The sequence below is a fragment of the Engystomops pustulosus genome, chromosome 8, assembly GCF_040894005.1.
Source record: "Engystomops pustulosus chromosome 8, aEngPut4.maternal, whole genome shotgun sequence".
NCBI lineage: Eukaryota > Metazoa > Chordata > Amphibia > Anura > Leptodactylidae > Engystomops > Engystomops pustulosus.
Window position 1 is genome coordinate 39,336,364 of NC_092418.1, and position 24,056 is coordinate 39,360,419.

Here is a 24,056-nt window from a genome sequence, read left to right on the forward strand (position 1 = left end):
ATTTTATTGTATGGCAATACCAGACATTTCTCTGACTTTGTGACAGCTGAAGATTGCCGAGTGCAGTGTTTGGAAATTTCCATCAAAGCTGTACTAGTGATTAGAGCGCAGAACACATGCTCGACCTATCACTACAACCATTAGTGAGAACAGGACCCCATTCTCCAGACTGCTGGGGGTCCTGTTTGATGATTGGCGGTTCCCAGCAGTTGGACCCTCAGCAATAACCTTACCATTATCACCTATCCTGTCCACAGGAGATAACTTAAATAAGTGTCAAAAGCCCTTTAACCATCAGTGCAGATCTTCAGTTGTGTAAAATGTCTTCTTTAGTGGCCAAATTAGGTGCAATTCTTTCATTATAATGAAATTCCCTAAAAAAAACGGGAACAGAACCTATAGAGTAATACATTTAAGTAAACACTGTGCTGCAATCTTGGGAGCATACAACCACATAAAGAGCACCAGGCTTATTTTTGTGGAGCCCTTGGCACAAAAACCAACCATTTCCATATCTCGGGAAACTGAACGAGAACGAAACTTTGGGTTGGGCAGAGATGATGGGGTGAGTTTTAGGAGAGGCCTCTATCTTTTATACTTTGCAAGTAGAATAATAAGATGACTAAAAGAGCCTATGTTATGTCTGTATATAATAGCAATTAACTATGAAGCTGTGAAATACATTGTATAATCCACTTTACTTACCAGTATTACGGGACATTGCATAAAGAAGACACAAGACAAACAGAGTGTAGTAATCGTCATCTGTGCACTCCAAAGTACTGTAAACCATGTCCAAAAAAGGCCTAGGGAAGACAAGATCATCTCAGAACCAAAGTTACACAATATTTCAGGCCCATGATGCAAGAGCACAATAACATGATCACAATATCGAGTGTGATATCAATTATATATTAAATGTTGATGGGGATTAGGTGGGGTTCACACCTCGTTTTTGTGCATATCAGGAGGATTCCGACGTGTGCTTACAATAGAAAGTATGGCGGGGGGGGGAATTTACATCAACAGGAGCCAGCGAATGGCTGTTGCCGATGAACGGGGCGTTTCTGCAGTGATGTCACTGTCATTATACGGACAGAAGTGCTTGCTACATCTTTTCATGCCTGCATTTTTTTTGCCTGACAAAGCCTTAAGTGGCCAGAAGGATTCAACAAGTTTGCCTCGGTCTGCCACTATTTGCCAATGCATATGCTAAGCTTATACTTCGGGTGCTTTATTTGTATATGCTAAGCATATACTTCGAGAATGTGATGTGAACCCAACCTTACCATAACCAGGACTATTTCAAGCAATGGCATCTTGTTTTCAAAAGGAAAACCAAGGACGCTGCAACATGGGAAGGCCTCATGCACATGACCGTGTGCCCCCCCAGGTGTAATACATGGGCAGGTGCATTAGTCACACCTACCATTCTATAGGAGCAGGGCGGCCACATATCCAGCAAAGCATAGGACATACACTACCCATCACCAGGCAAAGTCATGGCGCGGAGAGACACTGGGGCAGATTTATCAAGCTGTCTGAAAGTCAGAATATTTCTAGTTACCCATGGCAACCAATCATAGCTCAGCTTTCATTTTACCAGTGCTCATGAATATTTTAAAGGGGAGCTGTGATTGGTTGCCATGGGCAACTAGAAATATTCTGACTTTCAGACAGCTTGATAAATCTGCCCCACTGTGTGCTCAACGCACCGTAATCAGATGCCATACACCTAGTGCGGCCAGATCATGGCACAAAGCTGGTCGTGTCCATGGGGCCCAAATCTTGTCACAACAATAGTGAGGATTACATAAGAAATTATTGCAATTGTGCCATTAGTGCTATTCTCTGCTACACAACAGAGATCCACAGAATTGTAACTTTGGTGCAGAATTGTAACTTTGGTGCATCAATTGTGCAATTCTTACAGTCGAAAACAGCTGTCCCATATCTGTTACACATGATTTGTTACTAGACGTGACACAGGAAATTGTTCCATGACTTGTGCAGCAGTTACATACAAGTGGAGGATAACTTTGTAGTGGGGTCGTCAGGAGCTGTGAGAATCAGACTTTGAGAACATGTGGGCTTCTTACAAGACAGATGCGGATCTGCAGGGTTACTTGGTGCATGGTGTTGTCTTTAGCCTTTAACCCCTTAAGGACGCAGGGTATTTTCGCTAATTTCTCGCTCTCCATCTTCAAAAATCCATAACTTTTTCATTTTTCCGTGTATAGAGCTGTGTGAGGGCTTATTTTGTGCGTAACAAATTTTACTTCCCCATGATGTTATTTATTATTCCATGCCATGTAGTGGGAAGCCGCAAAAAAATTCCAAAATGTGGAAAAATTGAAAAAAACTGCATGTGCGTCATGTTCTTGTGGGTTCAGTTTTTACGACTTTCACTCTGTGCTCCAAATAACACCTCAGCTTTATTCTTTGGTTCGGTGCGATCGCGGTGATACCAGATTTATACAGGTTTTATTGTGTTTTAATATATTTTCAAAAATTAAACGAATGTGTACAAAAAAGAAAAAAAATTTTTTGCCATCTTCTGACGCGAATAACTTTTTCATACTTTGGCGCACGGAGCTGTGTGAGGTGTCATTTTTTGCGAAATGAGCCGACGTTCTCATTGCTACCGTTTTGAGGACTGTGTGACATTTTGATCATTTATTATTCCTTTTTTTTGTCATCTAAAAAGGTTTAAAAGTCGCGTTTTGGACATTTGGGCGCCATTTGCCATTCCGGAGGTCACCGCCGTCAATAACCGTTTTTATATTTTGATAGATCGGGCATTTTGGGACGCGGCGATATCTAATGTGTCTGTGATTTTTACTATTTATTATATTTTATATCAGTTCTAGGGAAAGGGGGGTGATTTGAACTTTTAATATTTTATTTTTTTACATTTTTTAAACTTTTTTTCTTCTTTTTTTTTTTCCACTATTTCTTAGACCCTCTAGGATACATTAACCCTAGATGGTCTGATCGCTCCTGCCATATACTGCGATACTACTGTATCGCAGTATATGGCATTTCTGCTCACTACAGGCTCATTGTAATGGATATGCAGAAGCCATGTATCCTCGGGTCAAACGAAGACCCGAGGCTACCATAGCAACCGATCGCCGCCCCCCGATGACGTTCGCCGGCGGCAAAGAAAAGGTTAATACCCGCGATCGGTGCAAGCACCGACCGCGGGTGATAGCGATGGGTCTTTGCTGCGATATGCAGCAAAGCCCATCTCTGTATGAAGCTCAGCCCGTGAGCCTTCTTCATACAACCTTCACAGCTCCATGGCGGATATATCCGTCACGGAGCGTGAAGGGGTTAAGGTGTATAGGGATAAGGCATTTTTTGGGAAATCTACTGCAGACAGTGGATTTCCTTCAATGTGTGATGGGTAGGAGTTCAACATGCATTTCACATACTAATTTCGTACCAAGAATCCACAGCAATAATTGCTTCAATCGTAATGCATAAATCTCTGTAAATCACTGCAGGTTACCTGCCAGCACTTCCACTGCCCTGGCCTTACCCTATACAGACTATGTGGTTATATCCGTGGCACATCTATTACACAGAGACAGGGTCAGAGTGACCTCAATGGTAATAAACAAGTATGGCAAACCCCACTACAATTAATAATAATAATAATTTATATAGCATATTACACAGTGCTGCACAAAGCCAAATCGGTCCCTGTCCCCATGGGGCTCACAATCTAATCAAACTACCAGTATGTTTTGGAGTGTGGGAGGAAACCGGAGGACTCAGAGGAAACCCACGCAAACACCGAGAGAACATACAAACTCTTTGCAGATGTGGATCTGGGTGGGATTCAAGCCCAGAACCCCAGCACTGCAATTATTTATAATCTGCACTATAAATGAATACAAGGCAAAAGAAGAAGTGGAGATTCAGCATAAAAAGTAGACCTACATTATGATTCTCATAGATTGTAAGCGCTTGTGAGCAGGGCCTTGCTGTAATGCAATGTCTGTGTGTGTTCGAATAGGTTGGGATCTGTAAAACGTTGTGGAATACATTGATGCTTAATAAATAAACATTTTGCATGATTAATATCAGTGAAAAATGTTCTCAAGAAAAATAATTCATGAAGAACAAGACAAAGTCCCTCTCACACCAATACCACAAGAAGCTTATACAAGGACTATCCTGCAGGAGGGATCCATTGCATGTTCCCAGACATCATATCCTCACCTGCTCTGACAGGCCTGTGCCCCGGCCGCTGCAGCACTCTTCTCCTCATCCGTCGTGTTTTCCTCCTTAACCTGCACCATGGCTTTTTCAGCTGCTTTCGATCTCTCCATGATCACCATTTCTATTTCTAGAAGATAACATTTGGCACTATCAGTATTAGCTGTGCCGCCCCATTTTCTTAAAACATTTACATTGTTACATTTTTGTTACTTATGGCCGCCGGTTGTTTTTAACTAACTTTATACCCCCAAGTTACATACAAAATAGGTTCGATAGGTTTGTTCTTAAGTTGAATTCGTATGTATGTAAGTTGGAACTGTATATTTTATCAGTGTAGATCCAGACAAAACATTTTTTTTGCCCCAGTGACAGTTGGAGTTTCAAAATTTTTTGCTGTAATTGTACCAAGGATTATCAATTACAGACACCTTACAGCTGATCGTTGCTGTCTGGGAGCATCCAGAGAGCTTCACTAGAGGTCACGTATCTCTGGTTCTGTAGCTCACATAATTACAATCCTGAGATCTGAAAGATTAGAGTCTCATCTTTAATAAGACATTAAAAGCATGTTCCTAGATACTACAGAACCGATGGGAGGACGTGTGAAGTGGCTCTCCCCTGCAGTAGGATACTGGCACACATTTACTAAAAACAGTGAAAACTATGTGCAGTTTGCCTGTGCAGTGTGCAGGGGGCGCCAGATTCATGATTTGTGGTGCCCGTTCTTCATGAATCTGGCGCCCCATGCACCATTTTTTTGTCGGACACTGCATGATAAATGTGGCACACGTCCGACAGACCCAGAACAACCCTTCAATGCAGAATTGTGTGTTGTGTTGGTTATAGAGCAGCGTGCACCACAAATGTGTCGCGGACACTTCTTAAATGAAGACGCAAGCAGATTGCACATGAAAAGAACGTGAAAAGTCCGACAAAAAACTAGCGCAGGGGCTTTAGTAAATCTGGGCAAATATATAGAATCTGTGCAGCTCCTCTGTACTAAACCATCTGCAGATGAAACTGCAGCTTTTCTTTTACTAGTTGAGCAAAATGATGCTAAACTACAAAGAAGTTACACACAAAACCTCCACGGGCAAAAACTTTAAATAAAAGAAAAAATAAAAGAAAAAATTCCTCTGCTGTTCGACTGCCAAAAATAAAAAGCTTTTTAAGAGGAGGTTCCAAGCAATTAACAACCAGATAAGAAGGATACTCCATCAGAGGATGTTTACTAAGCCGAGTGAAGAGATGCGAGGAGGCTGCCAGCATTACACAGGTTATGGCAGCTCCAGGAGTGTCACAACTTGTGTAGACACCAAGTATTGGATAAAGTATCACATGAACCTATTAATAACACCCCTTCAGGGCGATACTTAATCCATAACACATGAACAGAGAAGGACCTTAGCAAGAAATTCTGATCTGCTCAGAGGGACATGTAGGTGTATCTATGGAAAGGTGCGCGTGCTTAGTATTTACCCCGGGGCATGTAAATACACACATGTTGTATAAAAGATGTACTCCCCACTCTACCATGTATTCCTCTGAAAGTTTGAATAAACAAAATTATATAAAAATAAACAATAATAATAAATGACGATGTAGATATCTAATCACCTCCCAACCCGGCTCCAATAAAAGTTGCCTCTTCTCACCTTCCCCCATAGTTCTTGTTCCTTTTAAGCCAATCTCTGATGACTTTGCCTTATCAGGGTCTTCATGGCCATCCTCAGGGGGCTTATCCTCCTCCTCTTCTTCGCCAACATTTTTGTAGTTCGGCCTCTTTTGCAGCTTCTTTTTCCCCCTCTGCCGATTTATTTCAAGGGATTTTTCTAAACTTTCTTGAGGTTTTATGAAACACCGGATGCTGGATTCCCCCTACATTACAATACAAAAAGTGACAAATTCTGAAATGTCAGAACGTGAACAGGTAAAGTCAGAATGTGACTAGACTGCAATACCACATACAGCCTATGGACAAGAGTGGCGCAAATACAAATGCTTAAAATTTATTGCAGATACAGGCAGTCCCCCAAGGCAGACCCAAAGTTGAATTTGTATTTAATTAGGAACATGTATATTTTATTGTAGATACAGACAAAAATCTTTCTCTCTGTGAAAATTGGATTTTTAAAAATCATCAATAAAGCTTCATTACAGACACCTTACAGCTGATCAGTCTGGGACTTAAGTAAAGCATCCAGAGGTCACAGTGGCCAGAGAGGTTTGTCTGTAACTAGGGGGTCGCCTGTAGGTCGGGTCTGCCTGTACATTAGAATGTATCCTGGCTGAAAAACGGCACAGTGAGGGTGAAGACACATACACATCGGTAGCTCGCCACAAGTGAGATCAAGAAGACATTAACTAGATTAAAGTTTGTTCATTTTATTACCGGCTCGTACAAATGAATGACCTCACTGCTTTAATGCAATAGTTTGACTTTTTATTAAAAAATATTAAAAATGAAAAACAATAATAAAAAAGGGGAGTGCTGCGGTTACTCAACAGAGAAGGACGTAGCCGATCACACATTAGGGTTATCATGTCTGCGGTCATTCATCACAACACAAAAACGGAGGAGAGATTCTATAGAATGAATCAGCTATTCATGTGGTCCAGTAGATATCACACGGGCCAGATAGTTGTTCTAGAATGCAACCGTCCTGAATGCAGAAATTTTGGATCTATAATAAAACCAAACACTTCCTCAACACCCCCCCCCCCTCCCGATTTACCCACTAACCACTGTTCAGCTCTGGGATTTGGCAAGCGCTGCCTGAAGCCGGTGAATGACTGATGCCATTTGTGTGGAGGTCACCGATTAACCCCAGGCCTAAGATAGCCCAAGGCTCAATCACAGAACCAAGTTTTGTTTTTTTCTCTTAGGGGGTTGTCTGGCAAATAATTTTTTTTTGCAGATGTAGAACGGCACAACATACGGTACAATAAAGAGTAACACTCCCCTCGCCAGTCACATTGCTCCTATTCCTACAATTAACAAGTCTTTTGGGTCTGTAATTTTGTCCTCTCTCGACAACCACAACGGTGGCTAAATTTCCTGAAGTAGAGACCAATTGGCGGGACATTGGCGAGCAAGCAATTCTAAAGACAAACTAATATCACCTGGCTGAAATCTAGAAGTTATATCCATCATGGCAGTAGAGTGTAATGTTGTTGCCAGTAAAGATCACACAAAAATGAGACTACGCTACAAGAGCGTGTAGACAGAGAAACATGACGCAAGGAGATTCGGTAAGGACGCATCATAACCAAAACAAAAGCACTAAACACATATATTTCAGGTTCTGTGGGGGCCAGGTGTAAAAAATCTAATTGATTCACTCCAGACGATATACGTCAAAAGTTAGACGCTTCTCAGCAGAAGACCTTCTCGTTCTTTCCAGGGTTCACATGAAACAAGTTACATTGTGATAATCATAAAATAAAATGTATTATACAACAGGAGCTTCCACTAATTTGAGACCCCTAAGAGAAGTTTTCCTAATTTTCATAACCAAGAGGTGTGTGGATGCTTTAATAAATTTTATGGCACGGCAAGTAACAGATATACTTACAGGTCATCAAATATGTACAGTTGCCATAGCAGCCTCTGAAACCATAAGAATGCAGCAGTTTTTTTTTGTTCATTTAATCGCTCCCCACGTTGAAAAAAAAAAAATCTAGAACTTGTTCATTTTTTCCATGTACAGTACTGCGCGAGAGATATATTTACTGCGTTGCAAAATTTTACTTCTCAGTGATTTTTATTAAACAAAAGTTGAAAAAAAAGTTTTTGCTCATTAAAGTACTTGAGATGGTTCAGCTTTGTTTAATTAAACTGAATGGACTTTAATAGGAAGGGCAGACACCTGTCTATATAAGATCTCACAGCTCACAGTGCATGCCAGAGCACATGAGAATCATCATATCTAAAAGGAACTGCCCAAGGAGCTCAGAGACAGAATTGTGGCAGGTCACGGATCTTGCCAAGGTTACAAAAGACTCTCTGCAGCACTCAAGGTTCCTAAGAACACAGTGGCCTTCATAATCCTTAATTGGAAGAGTTTGGGACGACCACAAATCTTCCTTGACTTGGCAGTCCAGCCAAACTATGCAATCGTTGGAGAGGAGGCTTGGTGAGAGTGGTAAAGAAGAACCCAAAGATCACTGTGGTTGAGCTCCATAGATGCAGTAGGGAGATGGGAGAAAGTTCCGCAAAGTCACCTATCGCTGTAGTCCTCCAGCAGTTGGGGCTTTATTACAGAATGTGCAAGCGGAAGCCGCTCCTCAGTGCAAGAAATATGAAAGCCGCATAAAGTTTGCAAAAAATACACAAAGGACTGCCAGACTATGAGAAATAAGATTCTCTGATCTAATGAGACAAAGTTTGAACTTTTTGTTGTTAGTTCGAATTGGTATATATGGAGAAAACTAGTCACTGCTCACCAGCTGCCAAATATAAACCCAGCAGTGACACATGGTGGTGGCAGCATCATGCTATGGGGGCAGGAACAGGACCACTGGTTGTAATTGAAGGAAATATTAATGTGGCCAAGTACAGAGATATCCAATTGAATAGCAAAGCAGAGGCTTCAGAACAACTCCATGACCATTCCTGACTGGTCCAACCAGAGCCCGGTTTAAACCCAATTGAGCATCTCTGGAGTTCCCTGTGGGAACTAGAGAGGATCTTCAAAGAGAATGGCAGATGATCCCCAAATCCAGGCGTGAGAAACTTGTTGAATCATTTCCAAGAAGACTCCTGGCTGTACTAGCTCCAAAGCTGCTCCTACTCAACACTGAGCAAAGGGGCTGAATACTTATGACCATGTGATATTTTGGGGTTTTTTGTTTAATAACCCCAAGCCCACCCCAAAGATATAAAGAAATTTGTATTCCTTAACAACCCCTTTAAAATTTTCTGTTTTTAGGCTTTTATACAAGTAAATGGTTTATGTCCAGAAAGAATTGAAGTTTCCTTGGAAAAATAATGATTTTATTTAGGAGGTTCACCATAAAATTAAAAATGGAAACAAGCTTATCGGCTGCATAGAACAAATGCTAAATCACTGAAACTTTTGTAAACGAGTCCTTGTTCACTTTAGCTCTCATCCATCCTCTTTTTTTTAAATCAGCTTTTCATGCTGAAATCTCCGCTGAATTTTACCTTGCTAGCAAGACTGACAGAAGCTTAACGAAGTGTTAGATCACAAGCTCTATACAGAGGGGAGGAGCAGAGAGTCACAGCAGCTAGATCTCCGCTGAGCATGGACTGCTGGTACACGGACAGAGCCAGCAGAGGCGATAGCTGTCAGAAAGTGAAGACATCGGCGGACAGCGTATGATGAAAACCCTGCCCCTCTACATTGAGAGGCTCTGGCATCCTGATGTATTTGGCGGCCAGCTGCACAGGCTGACAAGTCTACTCAGGCTACGTCTATGTTTGGCAAAGAATTGCGCTATTATGGGCGATTTTTCAGGCCCCACTCCACCACCACCTGTGCCCTCTTTCATGTCCACTTGGCATGGAGGTGGCGTCAAGGGGTAAGCCTTAACATTTTTGCAATGCCTACGGAAACAGCAGACATTCTGGATTATTTTAAAGACTTGTATGCCAGAAAATTGCTGTACATACTCTGATAAAAGTCGCCCCTAAAGTCAAATTATGACCAGAAATCGGAGCCAGTGACCATCCGTGGAATCTCTGGTATGGATGACAGACCCTGGGAAATAATAGAGGAAGCACTGTCTAAGCACGCATGATTTCCATTTAGGACAATAGGAGAACCCCAAAAAGAATAGGGGCAGTCACTTAGTTTTAGCCCATTCTAGGAAAGATTGGGGGCAACAGATTTATCATCTGGCCTTGTATTAGCCATTTATTGAGAAGAAAAAAAAACAAAAAAAAAAAAACAACTTTCAGTCATTCACCATCTGAGACTTCACAAATTTATTTTTTTTTATCCGAAGGCCAAATGTCTCTTCACGTATGGAAATCTGGTTTTGAGTCGTCACCACATTTTGCTATATATACATTATTTTCGCATCCTTTCCATGGCTTGGTTTGAACATATGTAAGATTACTAGTAACTCAGAGTCATACCGGTAAAGTTGACATCTTACGGGAAAGAGAAAGTAGGTTATAAGATCGACAATCTCTGGGCAGGTAGAGCCAAACCACATCACTATTGTACAGGAAGCAGATGGGAACCTCTCACACCCAACAGGAAGAAACAAAAAAACTAGAGAAAACTACCTTCCAATAGGTGACCAGCCCGCACCTTACAGAAAGCAGGGTGGTTGTGTCTGACAGCGATGACGGGGTACAGATGACACAGCATCCAGAGACAACAATCCGCTTCATCTCTAACCTACCACCACTGGTGCCACAGGCTTCCTGGAAACTTGCAATGAAACTTTAGGTCTTCTGAGAAGTATTACCACTAGGCAGAACTTTACATGATATATCACAGGCTGCACACTATCACTGATCTGTAAAGTTAATTTCACACCAGCATGGTAAAAAAATAAATAAATAAAATAACTTATTGTGAAACAAAAACTGAACAAGACCCAAGTGCACAGACTATACACACCGCAAAGGAATGTGCTAGGCCCAGGGAAATGGGAGTCCTTGCATCAGAGAAATATGATGCAACTGTTCAACCGTTACAGCGTCATTGCTGCTGTTCGGCCGGCAGGAAGGGATTCCTTGCATCATATTTCTATGTAACGTAAAAAACTCCTATCCCCTGTAATGCTCGATCTGTGGGATCCAACCTGCACAAGGAATTTAAGGAATGATTATTGCTTAAAATATAAATAAATCTTTATCCTGCGCCGACATATTCCACAGAGCTGTACAGATCCTGGGGTATATACACAGAAACAAAATAAAAGACATTACAGAGTAATAACAGCCATATGAGATAAAAGGAGTGAGGTCTCACAATCCATGACGCTTTCGCTTAATTTGGCTCCTGAACGGTTTCCTGTTAAATATCCAATAGGGAGCCGCAGCCCAGTCAGCTCCCCCACACCACTCCCGATATCAGGTTAAGGCCATTTAGGGGCGGGGTTTAGTTAGCCATCGGCTCACTGATGGGAGCCGGCTCATTGTGCCAGCTCGTTTGCAAACTACCCATCAATAACACTCACCGATTACATCCTGTCAGCACATGGTGAGCAGAGAGAGAGACTGCAAACAACAAGCTACAAGGAGATAAGTGACCCGGGGGAAGGGGAATGCAGGCACATAGCTGTGAGATGTAGCAGGGTCCAGAGTGTAACAGTCCATCAGCTTCTGTGTAATCATCTCATGCATCTCACCTGTCTCATCTCTCTCTATGGGGGAGATTTATCATAAGTCTCTTAGCGCATAACTGTTCTAGTTGCCCATGCCAACCAATCAGAGCTCAGCTTTCATTTTCCCACAGCCATTTTTAAAATTAAAGCGGAGTTCTAATTGATTTCAAATGGGCAACTAGAACAGTTTTAACTCACAAACTTGTTGATAAATCTCCCCCTATGTGTACAGTGTCAATAGCCAGATGAAAGAGCATAGACACCCGCACCCTGATAATCTAACCACATTGTCAACCCACAGAACTAGATGGGTGATACAGTAATGTGTCTGCTTAGAGAGGCCCCACCAACAACAACCCAGGACTTTACACTGAGCAGCCTAGGGAGTGATAGAAGCTAAAACAGCAATAAAACTGAGTAAAATTGTAAAGTAAGAGGTTAAAATGATCTTTTGTGGGAAAACCCCTTTAAAATGAATAGTGAAAGCCAATTCATTGAATACAGGGCATGAAGGGAGGAGCACAAGTCAGGTCATTGTATTCCTAGAACATAGAGTCCTGCTCCTCCTGCACAAGGTACAATTCATTGAAGCAGCTTTGTCAGGAATCTTCCTTTAAAGGGGTTGTACCAAGTTTGCAAGTCAAGTGCACATGTGCGGCACCGTACCATTCCGTAATGGTTTATATATGGAAAGAACTATTGGCCGCCACATCAGGCTTAAAAGAGCAGACTGAGGTTGTAGGTTGCTGTCTGTCGTGTGTTTCAATAGTGAGAAGTTGAATTTTTGTTAAAGGAAATCTACCATCAAAATCCATCATGATAAACCAGGGACACTTACTCATAGATCCAGGCACTGTGACTGTGGTTATCTTTATATTTGTCATCCATGGCCTCCTTCCTTCTAACATCAAATGTTTACAATTATGCAAATGAGCTAGAAGGATTCCTGGAGTTTTACCAGAGACCTTCCATGCTGCAGCTGCACAGGCTGCTACACTGTGCATAAGCACTTCCCTCTCACACAGAAACTTCCTCTGCTGTGGAAAGATTACATCAGGAATAGGGAGGAGGGGTAGGAGTGCAGAACAAGCAGAAGGGGAGGCAGGGTAACAGCCTGTGAAGCTGCAGAACAGAGGGGCTGTGGTAACACCCACCAGAGCCATTATGGCTATAAGTTTAATTTGATTTTAGAATTAATGAGACCATGGATAACAAAAATAAGATTACAACAGTAAAAATACATGGCTTTATGAGTAAGTACCCCAGGTTTATCATGATGGATTTTGAGGGTAGATTTCCTTTAACCCCTAACGACATGTGACATATCTGTACATAACATGTATGGTTGTTTCATGTACGGAGAAGGCTCGTGAAATGGGTCATCATGCCCAATTATGATGGTAGATTTCCTTTAAAAGGAAACCTACCATCAGAAATCTACCCATTAAAGGTAAATCTGACAGTAGGTTACTTGTAATCTTCTAAACCATAATCCTATGATGGTTTCTAGACTAAACTTCACTTTCTCTAGCCTCTGCCATCCCTCACTACCTGCACTTACACAGCGCACCCCTGCTACTGAGGCCCTGGCTCCTTTGGGGCTCTACACATCTGCCTCCTGTGATGCGAATAGGGACGCTCCCATCGGAGTGGAAGACGGAGCTCCCAAGGAGCCATGGTAGCGGCAGCAGTAGTGCACCAAGAACGCACAGGCAGCGAGGGGTCACAGAGGCTACTGGGGCGGGGAGTAGCCTTTGTTCCCCGCTCCCCGGAGAGGTTACTTCACACCCCAGTAGCCAATGGCGAAAATTAGCATATTAGCTAGATAAAGTGTAGTTTAGCTTCAAAACCATCATAGGATTATTAGCTATTGAATCCCCTGTAAATGAGGTACCTGAAAAGTGGATCTCATCCACAAAAAAATAATCCCCCATATGCCCAAATTACAAAAAAAATAAACATTTTATAGCCTGTAAAATGTGAAAATGCAAATCTGATCTGGATGGCGCCTCCTTCCCTTCTATGCCCGGCCGTGCGCCCATACAGCAGTCACCACCACATATGGGGTATCCTCATACTCGGGAGAGATTGGGTATCAAACTTTATGGAGTTTTTCATCATTTAACACTTTGTAATGGTTTAATTTTTGGCCAAAATTACTATATTGTGTAAAAAAAAAAAAATCACAGCTTGTAAATTACACCTCCATTTTGTTTTAACCCCTATGTAGCATCTAAAGGGTTAACACACTTCTTAAAGTAGATTTTTTACACATTGAGGGGTGTAGCTTCTAAAATGGCATCATTTATGGGGTTTTACTGTTATTTTGGCCTCTCAAAGTCACTTAGACCTGAGCAGGGCCTCTAAATAAGGGTTTTGGTGATTTTCATAAAAATGAGAAAAATTCCACCCACAATTATGAACCTCCTTACAACCTAGAAAAGAGAGAGGATGCATAAAACCCTGTCCCGATATAAAGCAGACATTCCGGAAATGTTAGTTATAAAGTTACTTGGGTGCTTTGACTATCTGCCTGAAAAGCAGAAAATTTTGAACTTTAAAAATGAATAATTTTTAGAAATTTTGCCAAATTTCAATTTTTTTCATAACTAAACACAAAGGATATCATCAAAATGTTTCTATAACTTTGAAGTACAATCTCAAAATCCCCTGGATATGTTAAAGCGTCACAAAGTTAGAACCTCCTATAATGACACAGGGCAAATTTTAAAAATCAGGCCTGGTCCTAAAGGTCTAAAATGGCTCAGAAAACCCTATCATCAGGTTGTCACCATTAAACCCAATGACCGCTTCCTACAGTCTTCATACTGTGTGCCGTGCTATAGGTATTTGTATAAAAATCCATAGCTTAGATCTAGCTAAATCATGAAAATCATTTTCCCTTTAATATCAGAATGCAAGAAAACACAGATATAAAAATAGTATTCTAAGACTGTAAAGCAAAAATTCTAGAAAGTTTAGCTTTCACAGTAATAAGGAAGTTGTTCATTGCTTGGGTTTCTACAGAAATCAATATAGCTGGAAGCATGTAAATAATAGCTTCAGAAGAAGTCCACGTCATGAGATGTTTAACACTTACACACACACACACGCCATTGACAGGCTCACAGTATGTTCTAGAATCACATTTTTATACGCATGATGAAAAGAACCTAGTACTGGGATAATAACAATGCTGAAGAAGTCGCCTAGGGAAAAGTCGTCCGGGTTGGATTTTATGTTTACAGAGATTCGGTGTAGGTTGCTTACTTGTGCTCTGTACTTTCACTACTTACCTAGGTACAGCCTCAGACAGTAGCCCAAGGGAAAATTTGTAACCAAACACAAACATTATCTGTGCTACAGTCCAAGTCGACACACAGATCCCATGGCAATAATAACTTCTTTATATAGATTAATCAGCGCTGCACAGAGCTTGACAGATCAGTCCCTGTCCCCATGGGGCTCACAATCTAAACAACCTACCAGTATGTTTTTGGAGTGTGGGAGGAAACCGGAGGAAACCCACAGAGAGAACATACAACCTCTTTGCAGATGTTGACCTGCGGGGACTTGAACCCAGGACCTCAGCGCTGTAAGGCTAAATAAGACATGGGGCACATATATCATAGTTTTTAGACTGCCACTTTTCCAAGTTTCCTGAAGTCGGCCTACTTAAGTCTGGGTCTAGCATACTCTGTTTTGGAACTTATTAGGTGCAAGAATGGAACAATTTCAGAGCCCCAAAAGTCTCACAAGTTGAACAAACATCTGGGCTACAAAGATAAATCCGGCCAGTGCATTACATCCTGGAGGCAGCTAACGTTGGTGCACTGCTGGATTCTGCACCTAAAGTCTAAACTGCAAAGTCGAACTGCACCAAAAAAAAAACACAACAAAAAACAAACAAAAAAGCAATAGGAGTGATACACGTCCCCCATGGAAAAGAATAAAAATACACAATTTTGTAACTCCGTACCAATAACCTGCCAACATTAAAAAAAATAAATAAATACTTTGTATACAAATGATCTCCCAATATATCTTTTGGTCTGCAGTTTCTGATATTTTAGCCCCTGAATGAGAGGTTTTTCATTTTGCATTTCCGTTTTTTTTTTCACTTTCCACCTTCCAAAAACCACAATGCTCCACTATATTCCATTTACAGACCTGTAAGAGGGCTTGTTACTTTTAGGAGACACTGTACTTCCTAGTGCAGTGATGGCAAATCTTTTTAGAGTGCCTGAACTACAACCGAATTCCACTTATGTATCGCAAAGTGCCAACACAGCAATTTAAGTAGTAATTTATATTTTACTACTATGTCCTTTCACAGCTTTAAATCGTATCAGCGTCTTGAGGCACCAATACAGTAGAAAGTGGAGAAATGGAGATAATCATAGCCTTCATCCAGGTTATCCAGAACCGGAAGCTCCAATGATAATCCACCTCTGTCCCCACCGTGTCCAGTAGTTCTAGAGAGCCAAGGATGGGACACTTTATACCTGGACTTAGCATGGCACGTGCTGGGCTGCAAGAGGAGGCATTGTCAGGCAAACTCTGTGCTGGGGTGAAGCCCTGGGAGCCCACAGAGAGGGCACATCAGCCATATGTTCACCACCACTGTCTTAGTGTCAGTATTTAATATTCCATGAAAAGTCTTGGTAAGCCAGGAAAAAAAAAAAAAATTCCAAATGCAGTATAATTAACAATAAAACCATTGCACCATTTTCTTAGCGGCTTTGTATTCAAATTTATATAGGTTATGGCATTTAAAACAAAGGAATCTTTTGAGAATTTTTAGTTTTTTTATAGACCATATTCTGACAAAAATCTAACCTTTTTATTCTTTGGGTTATGGAGCTGGGAAAGTTGTCATTTTTTGTAGGGTGAGCGGAAGTGTCCATTTATATCATTTTGGGGACTGTAACACCTTTTTATCACTTTTATTCAAAATTTCTTTGTGGCTAAAATGATGAAAAATTGGGACATTTATCCCCGTTTTCCACTCACTGAATCCATTCACTGTATGGGAATATAGCGTATATACTCCCTCTCTCCGTGCGCTCCAGCAGTGATGTCAGCGGCTCGCTGACATCACAGTGTGTGCCGAAAGCAGCGCACACACTAGAAGTCAGCCGCTGACGTCACAGCTTGAGCGACGGCACCGCACGGAGAGGGACCCATAACATCGTTGGACAGAAAAGGACCTCTCGAGGGGGCGTCAGAGGGTGTGTGCACTTTTTTTTCTTATAGGTAAGGGCTGGCGGGCCACATGCTTGTGGACAGGGGCTGGCAGGCTGTATACTGGGGGCAGGCTAGGACCAATGCATTTCCTACTCTCGGCTTATACTCGAGTCAATAGTTTTTTCAGTTTTTTTGTGTTAAAATTAGGTACCTCGGCATATACGGTAATGACTATATTTTGCGATGTCAGACAGAGGATACTTAAAGGGGTTTGCCCATTAAAGCAAATTCTCAAAATTTCAATGCTTACACATTAAAGATTATTTTTAACTTCTTACTTTGGAATTTTACACTGACCCATCACTGAGTGATCAGAGCTAAAATGGCAAAAAAACTAAATAAAATTGCAGAGTGTGGACAAAGAAAAAAAAAAGAATTGAGACAGATCAGACATGAGATCCATGTGATGCAACACACAATTATATTCTAAGCTCTGCCATAACATACAATATCAGCTCTGCTGTGCATTTCTCCCCTGGATAAAGACCTTATCCACCTGTAGCTTGTAGAGTTTGTGGAGCTTGCCGGCAGGAAGTCTGTGTGTGAGCTCATCGTGAAATGCAGGGGGAGGGGCTGGAGGCAGAGAGGAGAGGAGCGCAGTGCAGCGTCAGACAGATGAAGAATCTTTCCTACCTGACCCTAGAATTCTGATTTACAGTCGGGTCCCGATGCAACAGGAATTCTGTACACCAGGATTGATCGATACAGCAGATACAATTTCAACCACAATTTTTGTTCACAGTGAATTGGAGAATGTGTTATTTTTTTTATCTTGAGTATATTTAAGAATCTTGTCTTCGAGGGAATACACCCCCACACACATTTTTTTTTTTTTTTTTTTTTTACTTTTTGTGTCTCCAAAATCTCCCACATTCCACATTTAAGATTATATGATGTTAGACTTGTGGAGTATCATACAAAATATATGTGATATTTGATATTGTCACTGTAGGCAGATCTACAAGAAATAAACGCATGTAATAGAGAGGTCTCTATTCTGAAGATCAGGGTCTCCGTTCTGCTATAGAGAGATTTGAAATTAGAATACAACCGCAAGTCGTCTGTGCCGTTTCCCATTACTGCACTGCAGATGGTGCCCATAATACACTCTTGGCACTCTACAAGATTGGCCTCTGTGCCCTTTGATTCCTTAATAAGCAATTTTTACATTTACTGTAAAGTATGTGGAGTTGGTGAAATGACAGGATTAAAATAAAAATGAAGATAAACATATTCATCCAGCTTACGGCAGAGACTTCCTGCTCACTACCAAGAAAAGGCATTTTGAGAGGATATTGGAAGTCAGGTCAATGACACCGCGATATAAATAAAACCTACAGCACATATTGGTCAGAGCCCTGCACTTTATCCAGAAACTTAATGCTTTTCACAACTGCTACAAGAAAGATTGAGGTTTCCACTTACGGAACTTCGTTGCACATCATGTTCTGGTTTCGATGAAAACACAGAGAGGTCGCCATTCAAGATGACATCCGCCAGAGAGTCAACCAGAGGCGCATAATGGATTGTTAAAAACACCTACAAGGGTACAATGATAGAAGACATGAGGTTATTAGGAAGACAGTGCCAGCAGAGTCTGATAAAGAGACTAGAAGACTGCTAAAATGTTACACTGATGCCTCCATCCATGACATTAGAGCCACCTTTCTTCTAAAAAAAGACTGATTGATTCCTCTGTTGCAGTCGTGGAGGCGGGGCGCTGCGGCACGCAGTCGTGGAGGCGGGGCGCTGCGGCACGCAGTCAAGCTATCCCCCCCCTCCCACCTAATCCCCCCCACTGACTCTGCTAATGGCTGAAGAAATTCATGAGAGTGGGGGAGCAGGTGCGGAGAGACAGGATCGGTGTTCAGGCTCTGCTAGGTTATTAACCAATCCATCAAAAAGATGGGGTCTGTGAGCATAGAGAGGACTCTGTGTGAAGAGAAATGTCAACAATGTCCACCAGGGTGAGGGGGATAGCTTGAAAGGGTTAATACCCTTTGGTTGAATTCCTGGGTGAAGATGCTTATCATCTATCGGTCTAGTTATCTCATATAATCTGACCATTTATATATCTCACTTTTTCTCTGTTTTTCAATCAATCTTCTCTTTCTACCGTATTTCTCTCTCATATCCATCTACTGTATATATCATCTACTTTATAGTTCTGCATCTAGAAATCTCTATCTTTCATATTTATCTTCTATCATAATAATTAATAATTCTTTATATAGCGCACACATATTACGCAGCGATGCACAGTGTTTGCCAAATCAGTCACTGTCCACATGAGGGCTCACAATCTCGCTCAACTTACCAGTAAATTTTTAGAGTGTGGGAGGAAACCGGAGGACCCAGAGGAAACCCACACAAACACCAAGAGAACATACAAACTCTTTGCATATGTTGATAAAGGCTGTAGTGCTAACCACTGAGCCATCATAGATGTCCGCATCATCTATCTCCTATAAACTTTGTTATATAAAACTTTGTTTTACCATACTAAAGGGAGCTTCTTACTGACTGACTGGTCATGAAATAGTTTTATTTTGGGGCCCCACTTTTAGTTTTGGCCGGGGCCCCACTTTGTCTAGAACCGGCCCTGAATGTGTGATGTGCGGTCCAGATCTGGCTCTCCCCAAATGTTGGAATAGTTTGAATTTGGTCCTCATTTATTTTTTTTCCTGGCACCAGCACTCCGCTGCATTTGGCCTAGGTGTGTTTAATTCGCAGGAGACTGGCTGAGCACTACAGTAGTAGGCGGCCACTACATGCAGTGTCTGAGAAAACATGGAATGGTGAGATTTTAAAGAGAACCTGTCATCTAAATTTACCCAACCAAAATAAATACTGCATTAAAAATTAAGATCAAAAAGCATTGCCCCTTATATAATAAATAAAATAAATAATCCATTTGCAAACTTGTATACAACTCATCTGACAAGAGTCTAAGGTCACTATGCGAGTCCAATGAAGCCCTGCACACATAAGTTACTTGCATCGCTCTGCCTCCTAGTTCCTGATTGACAAGTCTCAGTGTTACAGAACCGCTGCTATGTGGAACATTGAGTCAGAGCTCTGTTACCTCATTGGCCACTTAATGTCATGTGACCCGGGTGACATCATTTTAAGTCCGGTTACTTTTGCAAAGTCTACCCCATGTTTGTATCCGATCACATGAAATCAAAGCAGCCTCCATGGAGGATTTGATTGAGTACAAGTCCACAGAGGAAAGCTCTAATCATCGTGATCATATCCATACATGGGGTAGTTTGCCAATGTTAGGAGGCTAAAGGACCCATCATATCACCATGGTCACACGGCATGCCGAATAGAAGCAAGGTCCACGGAGAGGTGTAAATGTCTGGTGCCGAATGAGCAGGACGTGCCTCCTCTGATGAAAATATGGTGACAGGTTCTTTTTAGGACCTGTTCACATGGTGCAGTACTGCATGGCGTCCACTGTTGCCGTGTTGCAGGAGGGGACCCAGAGCCATGGGGGACTTAGCCTGCCAGTATAGGTACTGGGAGCTGTGTTACAGCGGCAGTGGACACAATGTGACGTCACACCTCATAGTGTAGGGACCCACTAGGGGGGGCACTGAAGTTGTTAGTGGGCTTACTCCTTTCCTTATAAATAATAGATTTCTCCTATTACTAAAAAGCAGCCAATTGATTCTAAGGCGTGAGCAGTAATATTTAGTTAATGAGCTGCAGACGTCAGGATCCATCCCCTCCCTGTGACAACGGAAGGACGCGGTGACACACAAGTAATAGTGGATGGAGCCGGGGGAATAAGGTGCACAGGGCAGACACATCACTGATTTACCATCCTAATATATCCCGTGTCACATACTCCGCTGCCTTCCCGCCAAGGACACAATAAGGGCGCCGCCAGCAGTTTATTTTATTTCCGTTTCTTGAGAATGAAGGTAAAAAGGTTTTCGGTCGCCTCGGAGTGCATTATTAAGCGGATCTTCAGAAATGCCCTCGGTTGCTAGCGAGCAGAGCGCTCTCAGAGGTTTCTAAGGTCAAATCCTGCAGAAACGTAAAATGCTTATAGGGCGTCAGGACAAAGCACATTTATTTATTTTGAGGCAAAGCTTTGAACGGGATGGGCTCCAAATGCTGAAAGCCATTCCAGTAATGCAAAGATCAATAACGTCCCATGTGCTAAGGGTGAAGGAGCAGGGATGAATAATAGATACACCGATACCTGGATCTGGTGCGCTGCAATTTGTTGTGTATGGAAGGAATTTACTATTACATTTGGTGTAAGTGTGTAGGCGACATTGGAGCGGCTCTTCTCTATGCAACATTAAAATACATGGAGGTACAGAGTGTGGGGGGGAAACACATCCACTATCCCACCCAGGACAGCATTTTAGTGCAAACGCACATGGCAAGATGTCAGCTGTCCTCATCTTCTTTGTAAAATGTGAGTACTAACCGCACCGGCAACTGGCCCCGTGGATAAGGGAGGGGGGGCTGTTATTTAGACGCTTCTTGCATCTTTATTAACAAAATATTAACTTTGTAAGAACTGACGATGCCCAAGCGCCTCTCGCCTTCCCTGACTTTTAATTTACGCACGCCCCTGCTGCAAGTTCTACGTTTCTGTGGTTGTTTGTAGTCTTCCTCAGCCCACCTCAGGGAGGGTATGAAGGGTCCTTTCTAGAATTCCCCCTTATGTGAGCTCTCACTCATTTACTTATAAAATCACCAAAATCATCTGCAAATCAGCAGAATAAAGTCATATTTGCCTGAGATGAGTCACATTTAGAGACTACAGGGAAAGTGTCAATTCAGGCACCTCTATCTTCAGTTCCAAAGCACCAAAAACATGCTCCTGGCATAATTTTAAAGATTCTCATCTTTAACATGACACTCAAAGCACTTATCTATGCACTAGAACTGGCCTTCTGAAGTTGCACTTTGCCTACAGCCACTAAACTTGACTCATCTCAGGCGAATATGACTCTTCTCATTGTCGCGTGACAATAAATGGGCAAATTATGAAATACAAGACGGAATTCTAGAGTGGAAATTTCATACCCTACTTGAAGGGGTAGTAGTTTAATGAGTAAAATCTGGACACAGGTTCTCTTTAATCTGAATTTTGTTGATAGTTAAAGACCGGCTGAAAATATATCAGGCTGCTGCATAAATGCCCAACTGATCCACTATACAAATCAATACTAATTGCTATACCACTTAAAATAATCAATATCTGAAAAAGAAAATAGCAATTATATATTAAAAAAAATATATATATCAAATATGCAAAACTTCTTCAAAATCTGTAATACTATGGGAAACAAAACGTGCGACAAATGTAACAAACTAATTCTCAAAAGCCAAAAATCTAAAATAAAAATAATAAAAAGTGTGGGACCAGAAAAATCACTTCCATGAAAAGCTCCCATCTCCTCACCAGGAACAGGACATGACACAGAACACCCGATAATCATTTTGCCACGGCTCTTAGAAGAAGATTGCGCAATTTTATTTTCTGGCTCAATGACAGAACTCACCTGGGACAACAAGTACAAGGAAACTTGGGTACTTATTCGTGGACGGTCTGATGACTAAATAGGAAAAAAAAAAAAAAAAAAATGTTAGCACAAAGTTTTCATCCAGTTTTATAAGCTGCGCAAAGATTTGACGAACATTTGCAGGTGGTTTCGTTTCAGTTTCTTGCTGCACAAATAAGAACGAAAGAAAAATCTGAAGATTCGCGGTCGGATCCAGAAGGAACCAAAACTGTAGGACCAATAGAGACAGGTTGGAATTCTCTTTGAAATGTTGGATTTTTGTAAATAACAGTGAATTGGAGAATATATTTTGTTATCCTCAGTATATTTAAAGAGGACCTGTCACCACCAAAAAGACCCCCAAATATGCCCCCCATAATCCTCTCCCCAGCCCCCTTCAATATGTGCCAATTATGTTGGGAAAGTTGGTAGTAACAGATCCGACCTTTCACCAAATAAGAGGTTGGATCCTCGTATCCCCTGCGCTGGAAGTCGGCTTTGTTCATGAGGGGGCCGGCCGACACTCCACCCTTCACGCCCCTGTCAGCAGGGACCTGTAAGAGTAGCCGGGAGCAACACATATATTACGCAATCGCTGCCGGCTCTCTGTGATGTGACCACGGCTGTGACAGGGCCGGGCGAATGTTATATATATTGGGCCGGTGCTGTCAATAAGCACGGAGCAGCCGCAGGAGGACCTGCAAATTATACGTCACATGACCACAGAGGGCATTGCGATTGTTCTGAGGTAAACAATCCGAGTACCTGTGTACAAGTCTATAGGAGCATCAAAAGCAGGTCCTGGGAGAATCCCACCATTGATGGTCCAATAAAAGGGGATTTGGGACATTAAAGGAAACCTACCACTTGGGATAGGGCTTATAAGCTGGACATGCCGTGCACCAGCTCAGGGTGAGCTGGTGCCGGCACTAATCTCCGTTATGTTTTTAAACAGTTTTAAAGTGTTTCACAGTTTATTAATCTTTAGATCGGAACTAGCTTCCCCGCACCGGGGTCCGCGCTCGGCGCACCATGCGAGCTACCATTTCCTATTCAGATGCACGCACGGTCGCGCGCATGGTGGGCCGAGCGCGGACCCCGGTGCGGGGAAGATAGTAAGGATATAAACATTAATAAACTGTAAAAACACTTTAAAACTGTTTAAAAACATAACGGAGATAAGCGCCGGCACCAGCTCACCCTGAGCTGGTGCACGGCATGTTCTGCTTATAAGCCCTACCCGAAGTGGTAGGTTTCCTTTAAATACCTGCTTGCTTCTAAGGTTTAGTTCAGCTTTAAACATTTCAACTGTTAACAATCAACGAAACATCCTCAGAAATCCACAATTACCAGTTTATCCCAGAACATGGGCAGCAACAATAATTGGATCCGAGTGTATGGGGAGAATTTATCATTAGGTTTTTTGACTGTCTTTGTAGCTCTGCTGTCCGTCAGATTTATCACGATGGCTTTGGCTACCTTGTAAATTTAGCTTACGTTGCTTTTTTTTTTTTTTCTACTGCATTGAGTGGAACTGTAACCTTTTTTGCCACTTCTTAAATCCAGACTTGCACATGGAGACAGAATAAATTTGTTAAAAAGTGATCTTACATGTAAGTGGCGTTAAATGGCCCATGCACCTTTTTATGGCAATAAGTTAATAAATAATGATAACATTTATTTATATAGCCTCATAATATCCAGAGTTTATATTCCGCAGAACTTTACAAATCATGGGGG

General features: G+C 41.8%; 1 protein-coding gene across 6 annotated transcripts in view; it reads right to left on the reverse strand.

The window, feature by feature from the left end:
- CLEC16A (C-type lectin domain containing 16A) overlaps positions 1–24,056 on the reverse strand; it is a 147,756-nt gene that overhangs the window by 100,473 nt on the left and 23,227 nt on the right. For all 6 annotated transcript variants that reach the window (XM_072120713.1, XM_072120717.1, XM_072120715.1 and 3 more), the window contains exons 8-12: positions 22,317–22,370; positions 18,208–18,321; positions 5,886–6,108; positions 4,231–4,357; positions 706–806 (exon numbers count right to left, since the gene is read on the reverse strand). In XM_072120713.1, the coding sequence (XP_071976814.1) occupies positions 706–806; positions 4,231–4,357; positions 5,886–6,108; positions 18,208–18,321; positions 22,317–22,370 (619 nt within the window). The remainder of the gene's footprint in view (positions 1–705; positions 807–4,230; positions 4,358–5,885; positions 6,109–18,207; positions 18,322–22,316; positions 22,371–24,056) is intronic.